Raw genomic sequence first — 18,220 nt, 5'->3', positions numbered from 1 at the left:
ATATGATTTTATTAAACTTCTGTACAGCTTGATGGCCCCAAGGATTTAAAAAGAGCTATTGAAATGAATAAAGAAGTTTACAACTTCCTTGCCACTGCAGGTTCCAAGTATGGTGTTGGTTTTTGGAAACCAGGCTCAGGAATTATTCATCAGGTAAGAAAAATATCTTTATTCACATTTGGTTAAGTGACAAGTGTTTCAATTAATTTATCTAGGTCAGTTATTTAGACTCCAAAAGTGTAATTGAGAGAAGATTAACCTTTAATGGACAGGGTAACAAATAAATATGCAGTTCCCTAGGCTGGCATAGAGCTGTCATTAGGAATACAAGAAAGAAAATTATTTACTTTCTCAACATCAATCTAGGATAATTTAAGAAATATCTTTACACGCCTCAGTTTGCTTGGTTGCAGACCTTGTCTGTTGTGTATCTTTATTTTGATTGTAGTCATTATTGACCTGTTCCTCAAACTTTAAGGACTGAATCATATGTTTATTTTTTTCAGATTATCCTAGAAAACTATGCCTTCCCTGGTCTTCTGATGATTGGTACTGATTCCCATACCCCTAATGGTGGCGGCTTGGGTGGTCTTTGCATTGGTGTTGGAGGTGCAGATGCTGTTGATGTTATGGCAGACATCCCATGGGAGTTGAAGTGCCCCAAGGTAAAGATGTGTTATTGGCTAAAGATTTATTTGTTTGTTGGTGGAAGTTATATGATCCACATCCTTTCGCAGACTTATAATTAGTTTAGTGCATATATATAATACAGCTTGTGACTCCATTTGCAGTGGCATGGCAATTATGTGATGATGAAAAATTTACACTTATTATGTAGCAAAGGTTAACTATTGGTATTAATACAGTGGTCCCCCCGTGTTCGGGGGAGGGGGTGGCGTACCAGATCCCCCCCTCCCATGAATAGTTAGAACCCACGAATAGTTGGAACCCCTAAAAAAATGTTTTAAAACCTCCTATTTTGTGTTAAAACTCAAGAAAAACCTACTAAAAGTTTTTACACCTGGTTTTTTTTAAATAGTTTTATCACAAGAAATGCATTTTATGATGAAATAAAAAAAAAAAACAGGAATTTGTGGATATTTTTCATAGAAAAATACCGCAAATGGGTGAATTTTCTGTAAATAATGCAGGGGAATGTTCCCAATATAAATCCGAGAATGTGTAAGTCCGCGAATCCGGAGAACGCGAATACAGGGGCTCCACTGTATAAATTAAGTTTAGCTTTAATTGCATGTACTGGCTATACAACAGGTACTTATTGGCATACATCAGTAGAAATTACACACTTTTTATTTTGTGAGCAAGTATCTCCTCATGTATGGCCTTTCTCTAGGTTCTATTGTAAAATATAAAAAGTGGGTGAAAAGTGGATCTAAAAAGTGGATGAAAAGTGTAGTTACTTTGGTGGGCATCTAAGGAAATTTTTTTTGCATTGTTGATATGGAATAGGTTAATATTTAGAGTAGAATTAAATAAGGATTTGATTGCTTTCAGGATTTTGATTGCCATATGCTACCACAATTTTTAAGTATTGTTAATGATGAATCATGAGTAACTCTTAGTTTGTTCATGAATCTTACCTGCCAGATATATATATAGCTGTATTCTCCGAAGTCCGACAGAATTTCAAAACTCCCGGCACACGCAGTGGTCGGCCAGGTGGTAGTACCCATTCCCGCCGCTGGGAGGCAGGCGTAAGGAACCATTCCCATTTTCTGTCAGATATTTTCTGTCGCCGGTGCAGACAACAAGTGTTTTCTGCACCTCCGTCATTGGATTTTGGAACTCTCTTGGTCACTTGAGTATCCCGATTGATTTTTGGTTATTTGATTAGGATCGGTGGTTAGGCATACGCTAATTGTGGATTGTTTTTATTTTGGCTTGATTTTTCCTTAAACTTACGATGTCTGGATCTAGTTCGACTAGGCCAGAGTATGTTGTGTGGAAGAATGCAAGGTTAGGCTACCGAAAACTTCGGTAGACCCTCATACAGTGTGCCCGAATTGTAGGAAACATGTTTGTATGTTTGATGAGCACTGCAACGAGTGTGAAAATATGTCTGATTCTGCGTGGAAGGCTTATGAATCATAGGTACGTAAACTAGAACGTGATAGTGTAAGGAGGTCTTCCTCCAGGCGTGTAACACAAGTTACCCGTCCAGTAGAATTTATCCCTCCAAAGACCTGTGATGCCTTCGGGCCCTACAATAGTGTCTTTGGAGGGTAATACCCTATCTGTGATTCTTAAATCTTTGCGTAGCCTGGAATCATGTTTGCATTGGAAAGTTATAGTAGTGTAGTGAAGTATAGTGATAATGCCATGAGTGTTCATTCTATCGCGTAAGTGTATAATTTCTCATTGACAAAACACTACCGCGTGATGGCTCTCCCTACCTCGGTGAGGCAGAATGTAGTAGGGAGGTAGCTGTCCAAGTGTCTAAAATACTCTACGTTTGTTCATAAAACTTACCAGTCAGATATATGTATATATATATGCCGGGTAAAGGTGAACAAGCGATGTTGTATCATAGTAATATTATTTTTGCCCTTACGTCATATTACTATCAAACGGTTGTATGGTTCAAGTTATATACTCATACCATAGTTACTCCTACGGAGGACAACCGAGAGTACGATTATTCTTATTACATTTAATCGGTTCTCCCTGCAACTATTCAGGGGTTGCCGGTTTCCCTATTTTTAAACATTTAAGGTATTGTTATGACAATACCAAGTTAGCCTTTTATATTTATCAAATTCAGTTTCGCTTAAATATACCAGTTTGATGGATTTTGGTTTCTGCTCTATAATGATAGTAAACCTATTAATTCGTAGAATGGTGTAGGTGGCAACTCAGGCAGAGCAGTGCGAGAACGACGAACGTTCTCTGAGTCTGCTGTCACTAATGCGTAATGCCAGTGCTCAGTTCCATCTGATTGTCTGCCATGCGCAGTAGGTTACGTCTCTCTCTCTCCTGCGGGATTGACGGACTAACCGTATTTCTACCCTACAATCACGGCCTTAGCCTCGGGTTGAGGGGAATTCTAGCATACATGGCTGAACATCTTCACTTTGCGAGAATTTTTTCAATAAAAAAAAAAAAAAAATAATTAATAATAAAAATATATTATAATATATATATATAATAAATCATATATATATATATATATATATATTATAGATATTATATATATAGATATATATGTATGTATATATATATATATAATATATATATATATGTATATATGTGTAGATATATATACATATATATATATATGTATATATATATATATATGTGTATATAGATATGTATATTATATATATATATCTATATATAGATATATATATGTGTAAATGTATATGTGTGTGTATGTATATATATATATATATATATATATATATGTATTAGACCTTTTTCGGTTCTGTTTACCGCATGGTAACAGAATTCTGTCCGAGTCTACAGCGGCATAGCACACATGATTTCCCTCGAAACAAGAATGATGTGCAAGAGATGCAGTCAATTAGCTCGCCGAGACGTCCCTTGCTCGATTATGAAGGGGACTCCTTCCGCTGCCAAATACGACAGCGCCGAGCGCGACGATCGGCAGGACGCTTGGATGGACGCACAACGTAATGCTTCTTCAGACATTCGCCGAGAATCAGAGAATAGTAATGGATCTCAGGAAGGAGACTTTTAGGAAGAAACAAATGAACAATCTTCTACAGTGTCTTCAAATTACTCCTGTTTAAGTGAAACGCAGCCTTATTAGGGAAGGAAACATGCTCGGTGAGGGAATGAATGAATTGCAGGGGACCATTTCCTCGCTGGAGAAGTTTGTTTTCCCTGAATAGACTGAAATTCACACCTCTCCAGTTTTTCCTGCAGAAAAACTGGAATAGCATAGATGATCTAGAAATGATTCTGAACATCTCTCATAGTCAAGATTTGTCTATAGGTGATGTCATGGCTCATAATCTCATAGAATTTGAATCTTGAAAGATTACTTTAGTCTTCAGAGACGTCCTCCCCGCGCAGGAGTTGGAACTCTCGGAGGGTCTCGCTCCCTCTGAGGAGAACGAAGACGCTATCGGTCGCACAGGCGGCCGTCGTCTTTGGTTCCTCGGAGGGGGACGCTTCTCGTCCGTTAGCTCCTTCTGCTTTGCAGTCGTCTTCCTGGGCAAATTGGAAGACTTTCCGCAGTAAAAGATAGCTAAGATGTATGATGTATGTCTCAGGGAGGGGGACGCTTCACGTCCTCTCTCTTTTCTACTGTGTTGCGATCTTCACCGGAGAGGATGTCTTCCGATGAGTATGCTTTTGAGCGCTTCGGTCGCTCAAAAGATATATCCTTGGCGGTCCATGTGAGAAGGAGGAGGGCTTCCCCTCGCCCATCGTCTTCTCAAAGGATCAGCCTTTTGCCTGAGAAGGAATGTTCTCCATCGAAAAGGATGATTGTGTCTTTGCAACAACAACTTGTTTTGTTGATTGCAGTGAGAAAGGCAAAGCCACATCGCAAGAGGAAGGATGATAGGCTGCCAATCAAGAGTCCAGGCAGTCCCTTATCCTTCTCCTCGTTCCGCTCTTTCGCCAGTTGCCTTGCTCTCTAGATTTCATGCAGCTCTCCAGAGGTTGTCTAGAGAGCACGGTTACCATCTTCCCGAACGTGTGTCAGTTGAGAAGAAGAAGAGGTCTTGGTTCGATGGCTTCGAGCCTCTTTTGAAGAATAGTTTCAGCCTGCGGCCCCTCAGTCTCCTCCTTCGCAATTGTTATCTTCGAAGGACGACAGGCTCATTCATGCCTCCACTCAAACGCGGTGTCTGAAGGATTTTCAAACAACTTAATCGTTGGTGAAGTCCCTGGAACTACTGGTGAATTTCGAAAAGTCACATCTGATCCCAACCCAATCCATCGTGTATCTGGGGATTCAGATGGATTCAGTGGCTTTTCGAGCTTTTCCGTCCCAGGGACGTCAGCAAGGCTTAGACAAAGTGTTAGCCTTCCTAAGGAAAGATTCGTGCTCGGTGAGGGAATGGATGAGTCTAACTGGGGACCATTTCCTCGCTGGAGAAGTTTGTTTCCTTGGGGAGACTGCACCTCAGACCGTTACAATTTTTTTCTCAAGTACAATTGGAAAGAAAACAAGAATCTACACATGATCTTGGAAATTTCAGGAGAGGTAAAACATCACTTGAAATGTTGGCTAGATCCAGTGTAGCTGTCGGAGGGCGTGTCTCTCAAGCTTCAGAGCCCCGACCTAGTGTTGTTCTCCGACGCGTCCACCACGGGATGGGGAGCATCATTAGGGGGAAAGAAGTGGCAGGCACCTGGAGAGGGGAACAGGTGTCCTGGCACATAAACCTAAAGGAAATGGCAGCCATCTTTTTAGCTCTCCAGTTTTTCCAAGAAAAAGTCTCTCGTCGAATAGTCCAAGTCAACTCAGACAACACCACAGCTCTGGCGTACTTGAAGAAGTAGGGAGGAACACAGTCTCAGTCCCTTTTTGCTCTGGCAAAGGAGATCTTGCTGTGGGCAAGGGCACTGGACGTCATGATCCTTACGAAGTTTGTAGCATGAGTAGAGAATGTCTGGGCAGATCTCCTCAGCAGACGAGGTCAACTTCTGCCAACCGAGTAGACTCTGCATCAGGAGGTATGCCAAGAGCTGTGGGGGTTTGGGGACGTCCGCTCGTGGATATCTTTGCGACGTCCAGAACGTGGATATCTTTGCGACGTCCAGAACGAAGAGGCTTCCACTGTACTGCTCCCCAGTACTCGACCCAGCTGCAGTGACGATAGACACACTTCTCTGGGACTGGACGGGGATGGACCTGTACGCCTTTCCCCGTTCAAGATCTTAGGGGAAGTCATGAGAAAGTTTGCGGTGTCGGAAGGGACGAGAATGACTTTGTTCGCCCCGTTCTGGCCTGCGAGAGAGTGGTTCACAGAGGTCATGGCCTTTGCAGTAGACTTCCCGAGGACGCTTCAGTAAGGACAGATCTACTCAGACAGCCCCACTTCGAGAGGTACCACAGAAGCCTCTTCGCTCTGAGTCTGACTGCATTCAGACTATCCAAAAGTTGGCCAGAGCGAGAGGCTTTTATACGTCAATGGCGAAAGCTATCGCCAGTGCAAGAAGAGCGTTTTCCAACGTAGTGTACAATCGAAGTGGATAGTCTTCAGGAGTTGGTGCAAGAAGAACGGCATTTTCCTCCACCACGACCTGTGAGCCAGATTGCTGACTTCCTTTTCTGAGAAGGGATCTAAAACTTGCAGTCTCTACAATCAAGGGTTATAAGAGTGTGCTTTTAGTTGTCTTTAGGCACAGAGGCCTGGACTTGGCGGACAACAGAGACCTTCACGATCTCTTGAGATCTTTCGAAATGATGAAGGTTCAACAACCCAAGTTGCCGTCTTGGAACTTGGATGTAGTTCTGAAGTTCCTCATGTCCAGTCCATTCGTACCTATGCATGAAGTGCGAGCTTTAATGAATTCTTCTTGGTTCCATAACAATATGTCATAAAGGACATATTGTTATGAGCTGTCACTTACGGGAGATGCAATTCTGTGTTGACCTCCCGTTACACGAAGGATGTCAATTCAACCTACAAGAGATCCTTTTCTCTTGGTTGTTCGTGTCTGCGGATACGTTGCTGGGATAGGGAGCCGACACTGATCCTTAACTAGTGAGTTAATTTTTAGTTTAACTCTTTTTAAAATTAAGCGCTAACCCTCGTGTTAGGATCAGGTGATCGGGATCGGTGTTGTGCTCCTTAATTATGCTAATAGGCATAGGTATATGGTCATATGAGTGGATTAGCACCCATTGACAAATGCCAGTTAGGCTTTGCCGAGTAAGTGGATAAGACCCCATCGGCAAACCCACAAGAACTCTTACCCATAGGTCACATCCTCGCTGAGGCTCTTGAGACGAAGCAGACTCCTAAGCAATAGCTAGGAAGTCAACCCTCTGTCTGAAAAGATAGGAACCAAGGTTTATAAGAGGTCCTTCTTATAACTTGTGGTGTTTGGTCAGGAAGCCAAGGTTACCAGTGTCAAAGAATGCTTTGGCTTTTTTCTTGAGTGGCACCATCAAGGAAGTGCATTCATCCTGTCAAGACAGTGATATGAAAGTGTTGAAGGTGAATGCGCATGGACTGAGGGCTATTTCTACGTCGGTAGCCTTCCAAAAGAACATGGCACTCAATGACATCTTGAATGCCACATTTTGGCGTAGTAATTCAGTGTTTGCCTCTCACTACCTTCGGGAGGTGAGGATTACATACGAGAACTGCTACTCTTTGGGCCCATATGTCGCAGCAGACAATATATTGGGGACAGAGAGTAGCACTCTTCCTATCTTTTAGAAAATAATATGTTAGTTTGGACTTTTTAATTTTATTTCTTTTTATTTTTTATTTTTATTATGTTTATGTAGGTGTTTAGTTTTTTGTGGTCTTGGGTAGGCCGCCTTAGGCGGACTTCCCTCCATTAGCCTTGGTTTTACGAAGTTTAACCAGATAGGCTAGGTCAGGTGGTAATGTTTTTTGCTTCGCCCTCATAGTAGGGTAAAATGTTTTTGTCACAGTGTGGTCACGCCCCCATTGACAAATCATCTGGAGCGCACCAGCTACATAGGTAGGTCACGTCCTTGCTGGCACCTCCAGTGAAGCATTAACAGCATTCGGTGTCTAAACAACACCTATATGATCTGTCACATTGTGGTCACGCTCCCCGTGACAGTTCATTAGAGCGCACCAGCTACACAGGTCACGTCCTTGCTGGCACCTCTAGGAATGCAGTACCAAAATTGGAGGTCTATAATATAGGATCTAGTTGCATTGTGGTCACGCCCCCGTTGACAGATCCTCTAGAACTCAACAGCTTCACAGGTCACTACCTAGCTGGAGTCTCTAGTAAAGCAGAAGCAGACTTGGGTGACGGTACTCACGAAGTCAGCTATGCTAACAGTTAAGGAACCAAAATATCAATCATATATATGCAATTGTTTCCCAAAATCGAATCTGTCTCCCCCTTCCTCCAAAGGTGGGATTCAGCTATATATATATCTGGCAGGTAAGATTCATGAACAAAATGATATTGTTATGATACAATAAAGTTTGTTCATACTTACCTGGCAGATATATATAATCAAAGTGCCCACCCACCTCCCCTCAGGAGACAGTGGCACTAGAAAAATCTGACAGAAAATGGGAATGGTTCCTTACGCCCGCCTCCCAGCGGCGGGAATGGGTACTACCACCTGGCCGACCACTGCGTGTGCCGGGAGTTTTGAAATTCTGTCGGACTTCGGAGAATACAGCTATATATATATCTGCCAGGTAAGTATGAACAAACTTTATTGTATCATAACAATATCATTTTCACGCAATTACTCCTTGGTAATCACAGGGGATGGGAACCGCAACCACCCGAGTTGAGCAAATAATTGCATTATCACACCCCTTAAAACATGCTTAGACTAGAGATTACTGCCTGCTTCAGTAGTTAAAACAACGAAGACCCCTGTGTATAAGAATTCTTATGGCTTACTGCCTATTTTAATATTTCAAATGCCAAATATACCTTAAACTATCATATGAATACATACTCACCAAAGATTTAGCCTAGCCTATGCTGTTTGAAGATGATACGTATACACTGCATGCCTCATGCTACTAGTAGTAGTAGTAGTAGGTGGCATTTGCCTTTGCAATGGCTCCCGTACTACTCATTTTATTCAGTTCCCCCTTCAGCAGATCTGCAAACAAAAGTATATTATCTAACAATTCTTCTGTATTTTCCCAATATGTTTGCTGCACAAAACTATTTCGTGAATGAATACATTTATGATAAAAAGATTATGTACTGTACTGATTACAGTACTGCACTGTAATACTAGTGTGTAAACACAACAAAATACAGTATTCAAAGTGTATTTTTGTCCTTTGAAAAATGTTTGTCACAATGTTATGTTTTGAGAATCAGCTGATCAATGCTTATTATCAAAAGAATTATTTAGGAAAATAATTTAGTTGCTAAAAGAAACAAATTTAGTAAAGGAATTATTTTGAGAGAGAGAGAGAGAGAGAGAGAGAGAGAGAGAGAGAGAGAGAGAGAGAGAGAGAGAGAGAGTAATAAAATATTCTCTTGTATATTGCTATAACATGTGTGATAATCATAGAATTAGCTACTAAACTTGTAATGAAGCAAAGTTCAGTAGATCAGAGAAAGATAAAAATTTTGCAACACGTACCTACAGTAACAGTTACAAATACATCGGGAACATTTTTTTTTTTTTTACATTTCACATTAATAATAGATCAATATTATAGTTTATTCTGTAAGTGAAATAATGTTTTATTGACAATTTGCTGTTATTTCATTAAAAGATAAGTAAACTAAGAGAGAAAATTTTTTCGTGTTATTGTGGGATTTTAATTTAGCATTTTATTGATATTTTGCTGTATACATTAATATAAATATTTGAAAAAGCGCCTCAGTGGTGTGGTTGGTATGGTGTTGGCGTCCCACCTCGGTGGTCTCTAGTTCGATTCTCGGCCATTCCATTGAGGAGTGAGAGATGTGTATTTCTGGTGATAGAAGTTCACTCTCGACGTGGTTCGGAAGTCATGTAAAGCCGTTGGTCCTGTTGCTGAATAACCATACTGGTTCCATGCAATGTAAAAACACCATACAAACAAAACCAAATAAATATTTGACAATTAGTTTTTATTTTTTCTCATAAAAAAGTATTAAGTGATGAAAATAAAATGAAAATACAGTAATTAGTGAATATTGCTTGATGAAATAATTTGTGAATTAGGTTGTTAATTTTCTGCATTATACTATTTGGAGATAAGCCCCACAGAAAAACCAGCGATTTACTGAATCAAGGTTGCTGATAAGTAACTAATTCAGGACGCACTGTACGTATATCGTATTTTTTACATTCCAAGTTGTATAGGAATTTTGTAATACATGATAATGAGGAAATGAGTAAGCTATTTTTGTTTACAGGTAATTGGTGTGAAGCTTACTGGTAGTCTAAGTGGCTGGACATCTCCCAAAGATATCATTTTGAAGGTAGCAGGTATTCTTACTGTGAAGGGAGGTACTGGTGCCATTGTGGAATACTTTGGACCTGGCGTAGACTCTATCTCCTGTACTGGCATGGCTACCATTTGTAACATGGGAGCAGAAATTGGTAAGTTGATTTTGAACAGTTTAATGAATTTCCAAATACAGAAGCCTACTGTGTTGCACTAAATGAATTTTCAGAGGTTTTGGCAATAGCTGTAGATGAGTGCATAAATGAAATATTGATTGTTTAAATGCTGTACTCGGCCTTGATAAATGGGCTAAGGTAGATAGCATCTAACCGTATATATTGAGAGATATGAACAAACCAATGCACAGACAATACAAGAGACAGACTAAAGAACTAGCCAGCAATGAAACAATGAATCATGGCAATGGCTACAGAGGGGAGAGCTCAAGAAGGGGAAAATATCCAGTAAAACTTAGAAAATGCTTATAAGACTGCCAGGCTGGATTAAGGGGAAAGAAGAAAGCCATAAAGAAGCCAAAGCCATATCATTATGAAATTGGAGGGCTAATTATCTCAGGAGATGAAGCTAGGTTTCAAATTAGTATTCCTCTTTATGTTTAAGATAAAAATATTTAATTTTGAACTTCTTTTTCATTTATGAATTGCCTTTTGCATATGGTCAGTGTTATTTAAAATGATTGTTAAATAGTTTTATGGGGTTGGTATTTTAATATTGGTAGTTATTAAGATACCAGTGTTAATGGTATTTTGTCAGGCTTGAAGTGCTGGTTAAAGAACTAATAGATTTTACAAGATAGAGGTACTTTTAGGATTATCAGAGAAAATTACCATTAGGTCATAAAGACCACTAAGTCATGTACATATCTTGAATCTTGGAGATCTTGCCCAAAGGATTTGTTCCTAGTGAGAGGTAAAATTGGAGCTGGGCATCTGGGTAAGAAATGACCGAATAGAATGGATGCTACTATGCAAGGTGCAAGTCTGTGTTTTCTAGGTGAAATCTAAGAACTGCAAAAAACCTTTATTACCTTTACAGTCTGCCATTTGAGATGGAGTGATAGTGGTATCCAATTACAGGATACTAAACACTAAGTATTTCATAGTTGGTACTTTTGAAATCTTTTATATAGTATTTCATATTGTTGAATATGAAAGTCTAACCAAATGACATTGTTTGGATCACTATAAATACAGTAAAGGGTAGATTGTTGATGTCAAGGTGGATTTTGAATACTTTATTTAGATTCATTCTGTGTTATTTAATCAAATTGTATTTATTGGAATGCAAATTGATGAAAAATTTGTTATGTTCAAACAAATTTCCAAAGTCAATTTTCATGTATGACACTTACCTGGCAGGTATATATATAGCTATATTCTCTGTTCGCACTGGCAGAATTTTCAAAACTCGCGGCAACCGCTAGATCACTGGTAGTTCAGGTGATCGCCACCCCGCTCCCGTGGCGCTGGTGCTCGGAATCATTCCCATTTTCCTCAGATTTTTTCTGCCACTGAACCGGCAACGTCGTTGTTGGTTCCCTGCTAGAATTCGAACTCGTTAGCTGACTTTCGCTGTACTTGGATGGTTTATTGGGTATCGTATTAGAAAGTTGGATTGGCAATCGCGATTGGAAGTTCTTATAATGTCTGATTCTGGTGTAGTATTTCGAGTGTGTATGAAAGAAGGGTGCAAGGTGAGACTGCCGAAAGCCTCGGTAGACCCTCACACAGTATGTAAGAAGTGTAGAGAGGTTTTGTGTACTTGGGATAATAGATGTAATGAGTGTGAAAGTTTAAATGAGAAGGAGTGGAAGACTTTCACGAAATATGTTGAGAGACTAGAAAAGGATAGAGTAAGAAGATCGGTGTCTCGGAGTGAGAGGTCAGGATCTTCTAGTAAGGCCTTGAATACTTCTGTTATTTCTCCCCCTTCTTCCCAAGTAGAAGTTGTTAATCCTTCTCCTCAGGTCTCTCCTGCGCCTGCTGCTGTTTCTGAGGATACTAATTATGTGAAAGTGTTTGCCGCCCTTGCGTCAATGGGCGATCAGATTCAGCGTCTTACAGACAAAGTGGGTACGTTTGAGAGTGTCAGTGTAGTGGAGGGGGCGGCTGATCGTCTCACTCGTGCTCCTAGACCTAGGCCTCTGCCAAGCTCCCAGACCCAAGGGAGAAGGCATGTCGACAGTCGAAGGGAGGCGAGAGGGGTTCCCTTACGATCAGTCGTCCCTTCAGGCAGTCCTGTTGCGTCCCAGGCTGCAGCAGTGCGTCATAGAAAAGGCGACACTGGGAAGTGTTTTTCCTCTACAGATAGTTCTGCGTCAGGCAAGTATGGACGTTATGCGGAAGTTTCGCGTCCTCTGAAGAGGACGCATAAACCTACGTCTTCTCAAGATGAGCGTGACCCTCAAGAGCGGTGGAGTAGTCCCGAGATTTTCTCTTCTAGTGATGAGGAAGAGGTGGTTCCGTTTAAAAGGAGGAGATCCTTTAAGTCAAGACAAGACGCAAGACCTCATGTATACGGCGGTTCTCTGGATAGGAGCCCTCCTTCTGAATCCGGAGCAGTCTCTCCGGTATCTTCTCCTTATCGTAGAGCTCAGGATCGAATTTCTCGTTTTAATGATCCTTCTTGTCGTCGTTCTCCGCTTGCTCAGACTTCCCGTCAGGAAACAGAGACTAGGAACTTCCTTGAAGAGATGCAAGGAAGGTTAGCCGATTTAGTTAAATCGTGGGGAACATCGGAACATCCTCCTACGAGGCGTAAGGACGCATCTCTCCCCGTCAAGTCATCTAAAAGGACGCATGATAGTTTGCCTCCTTCTCATCACGCTTCGGAGTCTCGGGTAGTACGCAAGTTACGGGAGCAGGACGCAGGACGCAAGTTACGAGAACAGGAAGCAGGACTCAAGTTACCGGAGCCAGGACGCGGACGCAGGACGCAAGCTTCCGGAACAGGACGCAGGACGCAACCTCGGAGCTCAGAAGGACGCAGGACGCAGGCGGCAGGAGCCGGCTTCTTCCCGCGAGGTTGGAGAAGATTTTCTGCAGCAAGACCTTGGTTTACAGGATGTGTCTTCGGCAGAAGAGGAGATAGAAGACTTAGAGTCTGAGGAAGAGAAAGATGGTGAAGCACCTTCTTCAGACTACAAGAAATTAACAAATTGCCTTCTTTCACTTTTTGAAGGGGATTTTCAGCCTGCAGCTCCGACATCACCCCTTTCTCAATTCTCCAAGAATAAAACTCCGAAGAAGTCCTCGTTTTTGAAGATGAAGTTTTCGATTACGGCTAAGAAGGCTCTTCAAAGAATTGATACGTGGTTGAAGGAAAAGAGGGAAGCGGGCAAGACTGTGTTCTCTTTCCCTCCAGCCAAATTGGCATCGAAGTCCGGAATTTGGTATGCGACGGGGGAAAATCTCGGCCTGGGAGTTCCTGCCTCCTCCCAGGGGGATTTTTCCAACATTGTTGACAGTTCCCACAGACATGCTTTGAATTCGGCTAAAGTGTGGTGGTCTCCATCAGAGTTAGATCATCTCTTGAAAGGGATTTTCCGGACTTTCGAGGTTTTCAATTTTCTTGATTGGTCCTTGGGGGCTCTGGGACGAACAGTGGAAAATAATGAATCAACGGCTTCTCAACTCCCAAGCAGTATTATGTCCTGCATGGACAAAGCCTTAAGGGATGGCGCGAATGAGTTAGCATCTCTTTTCACCGCAGGAGTTTTAAAGAAGAGGTCACTCCTATGCTCTTTTGCTGCTAAGGGCGTTTCTAACGCCCAGAAATCCGAATTGGTTTATTCCCCACTTTCGGATCAGTTATTTCCTGCGGATATTATCAAGGATATTTCGCTTTCCCTAACTCAGAAGGCGACGCAGGATCTGTTAACTTCTTCGGTAAGAAAATTTTTACCCAACAAGGTGGTTAAGAAGACGCCTAAGGAATCAAGACAAGCTAGTCAGCCCTTTCGAGGCAAGTCCTTTTCTCGTCCTTCCTTCAGAGCAAGAAGAGCTCCGTCCAAGAGGGGTTCGAAACCCAGTAGTAAACAATGAACAACAAGTCCTTCAGACATCAGTAGGTGCCAGACTCCAGAAGTTTTGGGAGATTTGGCAAGAAAAGGGAGCAGATCCTTGGGTCGTCAAGGTGGCCAAAGAAGGTTACAAAATCCCTTTTCTGAAGAGACCACCTCTTGCGACATCGCCAAGAGAGCTTGGAGCTCACTACAGCGATCCAGGGAAACAAGAAGCACTACAAGAACAAGTACTTTCTATGCTCAAGAAAGGAGCAATAGAACCTGTTCTGGATCACTTATCTCCGGGATTTTACAACCGGCTGTTTTTAGTAGCAAAATCCTCGGGGGGATGGAGACCAGTACTGGACGTAAGTCAACTCAACTTATTTGTGGAGAAGACAAAATTTACGATGGAGGCGACCGATTCAGTACTGGCAGCGGTACGTCCAGGGGACTGGATGGTTACCCTGGACCTTCAAGACGCATATTTTCATATCCCAATTCATGCAGGATCCAGGAAGTACCTGAGATTTGTGATCCAGAACAGGGTCTTTCAGTTCAAAGCCCTCTGCTTTGGACTGTGCACAGCCCCACAAGTTTTTACAAGAGTGATGGCAAGCGTGGCGAAGTGGCTACACATTCTGGGAATAAGAGTGTCTCTATACCTGGACGATTGGCTCATAAGAGCCCAATCAAGAAAGCAATGTCTGGAGGACTTAGAAATGACGTTAACATTAACGAAAGAGTTAGGGCTGATGGTGAACTTAGAAAAGTCGAATGTGACCCCCAATCAGGAGCTAGTTTATTTGGGGATTCTGATCTCCTCAGTGACTTTTCGGGCTTTTCCGTCTCCCAACAGACAAGAGCAGTGCATCCGGAAAGTTCAAGCCTTTCTAGAGAAAGAACAATGTTCGGCACGAGAGTGGATGAGCTTACTGGGGACCCTCTCGTCCCTGGAACGGTTCGTTTCTCTAGGAAGGCTTCACATGAGACCCCTTCAAATATTTTTGAACCAAGTCTGGCCAAGAAAATCGCAACCAGATTCCTTCCTGTTTCGAATTCCTCGCAAGATCTAAGAGGAATTGCGGTGGTGGCTAACTCCGGGGAAGTTAGCGAAGGGAGCGTCGCTCCAACAAAAGAACCCAGACCATGTATTCTCAGACGCGTCGGACGCAGGCTGGGGAGCGACTCTCGGACATCAAGAAGTTTCAGGTCGTTGGAGCAAGGAGGAAGCGGCTTGGCATATAAACAGGAAGGAACTGATGGCGATTTTCTTGGCTTTGAAAGAGTTCAACGCGGTGATTCGCAACAAGGTGGTGCAAGTCAACGCGGACAATACCACAGCTCTGGCGTACATCCGCAAACAAGGAGGGACACATTCAATCTCTCTTTGCAAGTTGGCGGAGGAGATCTTTCTTTGGGCAGAGAAGGAAAACGTAACCCTTCTCACCAGATTCATTCAAGGGGAGAAGAATGTGAGAGCGGACCTGTTGAGCAGGGAAGGTCAACTTCTATCAACAGAATGGACTCTTCATCTAGAAGTATGCCAGAGTCTGTGGAAATTATGGGGTCGCCCAGTGGTGGACTTGTTTGCGACAGCAATGACAAAGAGATTGACGACTTATTGCTCTCCAGTCCCAGACCGTCAAGCAGTCGCAGTAGACGCCTTTCTTCTAGATTGGACGGGGCTAGACGTGTACGCCTTTCCCCCGTTCAAGATATTGGGAAAGGTTTTGAAGAAATTCAGGGAGAGTCAAGGGACAAGAATGACTCTCATAGCTCCCTACTGGCCGGCCCGAGATTGGTTCACAGAGGTACTGGAATGGACAATAGATGTACCAAGGACACTTCCAGCAAGAGTAGATCTACTCAAACAGCCTCACTTCAACAGGTACCACAAGAACACCCTCGCTCTGGGTCTGACTGCGTTCAGACTATCGAAAGACTTGTCAGAGCGAGGGGGTTTTCTAGAGAGGCGGCCAGAGCGGTGGCCGGAGCTAGAAGAGCCTCTACTATTAAGGTGTACCAGGCGAAGTGGGAAATCTTTCGTAAGTGGTGCAAGAGTCGGAAGATTTCTTCATCCAGTACCTCTGTGACCCAAATTGCCGACTTCCTTTTATATTTAAAGAAGGAAATAGGATTGTCAGCTCAGACGATTAAAGGGTATCGGAGTATGTTGGCCTCAGTATTTAGACATAGAGGTTTAGATATTACAAATAATCTAGATCTGAGAGACCTCATAAGGTCCTTTGGAACAAGGAAGGAACTCCAATACAGAGCGCCTTCCTGGAATCTCGATGTGGTCCTGAAATTCTTAGGAACTAGTAAGTTCGAACCGATGGATCAAGCCTCGTTGAGAGATATCTCGAAAAAGACCATTTTTTTGGTGGCCTTGGCCACAGCTAAAAGGGTGAGTGAGCTGCAAGCAATTAGCAAACATATTGGCTGGAAACATGACAAGGCGGTTTGCTCATTTCAGGAGGGGTTCTTGGCCAAGAACGAGAATCCAGCTCATCCATGGCCAAGGTCTTTTGAGATTATGGGTCTTTCAGATTTAGTAGGACAGGAACAAGAGAGAGTTCTTTGTCCAGTAAGCGCATTGCGCTATTATATGGAGAAAACCAGTAAAATTAGAGGAACTTCAGAATCACTGTGGTGCTCTGTGAAGAATCCTAGCAGAGCAATGACCAAAAATGCTATTGCCTTTTTCCTTAGGGAACTAATTAAAGAATCTCATATGTTATGCCAAGAAGAAAATTTCGGCATCCTTAAGGTTAAGGCGCACGAAGTGAGAGCAGTAGCTACTTCCTTGGCTTTTAAAAAGAATATGGCCCTCAAAGATATCATTGAAACGACGTTTTGGAGGACTAATTCAGTGTTTGCAAGTCATTACCTTAGAAACGTCAAAACAACGTTTGACAATTGTCAAACGTTGGGTCCATATGTATCCTCAGGAGTAGTATTGGGCAAAGGAATTTCCACCCCATAACTTACTAACATGCTAGGTATTTTAATGAAGTGGTGTTGTTTTTATGGTTGTCTGAGAGGGTTATTTCCTCTTCAGTCTGTGAAGTGTAGTGTGTTAGGTTAGTTTTGTGTGTGGTTCAGGTGGTCTAACTTATCCTAGCGTGAATGCCCATGGTAAGAGAGGGCTAGGGTTTCCTGTCAACAAATTGGTCCCGTCCAGTTGTCAGACCCTTGTAATTAGCTTCATCAACTAATAGGTCACGTCCTAGTTGGAAGCTACTAAGGTTTAGCAGGCTAAGAGGCAGGAATGCTGAAGTCAGCTACCTTAGCAGGTAAGGAATCTAAGAGTATTTTGAATTTTAAATTTTAAAACTCTTACAATGTTGCTGTCTTTGACCCACCTCCAAATGTGTCAATCAGCTATATATATACCTGCCAGGTAAGTGTCATACATGAAAATGAGGTTATTATGATATAACAAAGTTTCATGTATACTTGCCTGGCAGGTATATATAATTAAATTCCCACCCACCTCCCCTCAGAAGACAGGGTTCAGAGAAAAATCTGAGGAAAATGGGAATGATTCCGAGCACCAGCGCCACGGGAGCGGGGTGGCGATCACCTGAACTACCAGTGATCTAGCGGTTGCCGCGAGTTTTGAAAATTCTGCCAGTGCGAACAGAGAATATAGCTATATATATACCTGCCAGGTAAGTATACATGAAACTTTGTTATATCATAATAACCTCATTTTTTCCTCAACAGGTGCTACAACATCTGTATTCCCTTATAATAACCGCATGAGGGATTATTTGGTTGCTACAAACCGTGCAGGGATTGCAGCATTAGCAGATGCAAATGCAGACATGCTCACCCCAGATGATGCAGCACCATATGACCAGTTGATTGAATTAAATCTCTCTGAATTGGAACCTCATATTAATGGCCCATTTACACCAGATTTAGCCCACCCTGTTGATAAGGTAATTTATATTGTTTTTTTTTTTCCTTTCTGGGGATATACTGCATATTAGTAGATTGAATAAACTAATTTGAATAAATTTCTTTCCTAATTGCATTGTATGAAATTACAAATGTTTGTCTTATTAAAAGCCCATTTACTTTGATGTCTGAAGAAATTTATGAAAGAAATCTAACA

The 18,220-nt window shown here is 42.1% G+C and overlaps 1 protein-coding gene across 1 annotated transcript in view; it reads left to right on the top strand.

The window, feature by feature from the left end:
- Positions 1 to 18,220, top strand: part of LOC135217117 (aconitate hydratase, mitochondrial-like) — a 73,269-nt gene that overhangs the window by 47,076 nt on the left and 7,973 nt on the right. Inside the window, exons 4-7 of the mRNA XM_064252819.1 lie at positions 28 to 153; positions 507 to 665; positions 10,039 to 10,225; positions 17,827 to 18,044. Coding sequence (XP_064108889.1) covers positions 28 to 153; positions 507 to 665; positions 10,039 to 10,225; positions 17,827 to 18,044 — 690 coding nt within the window. The remainder of the gene's footprint in view (positions 1 to 27; positions 154 to 506; positions 666 to 10,038; positions 10,226 to 17,826; positions 18,045 to 18,220) is intronic.

Source organism: Macrobrachium nipponense, chromosome 7, assembly GCF_015104395.2.
Source record: "Macrobrachium nipponense isolate FS-2020 chromosome 7, ASM1510439v2, whole genome shotgun sequence".
Taxonomy (NCBI): domain Eukaryota; kingdom Metazoa; phylum Arthropoda; class Malacostraca; order Decapoda; family Palaemonidae; genus Macrobrachium; species Macrobrachium nipponense.
Note: the sequence above shows the minus strand (reverse complement) of the source record. Positions and strands in the feature narration are given on the sequence as shown.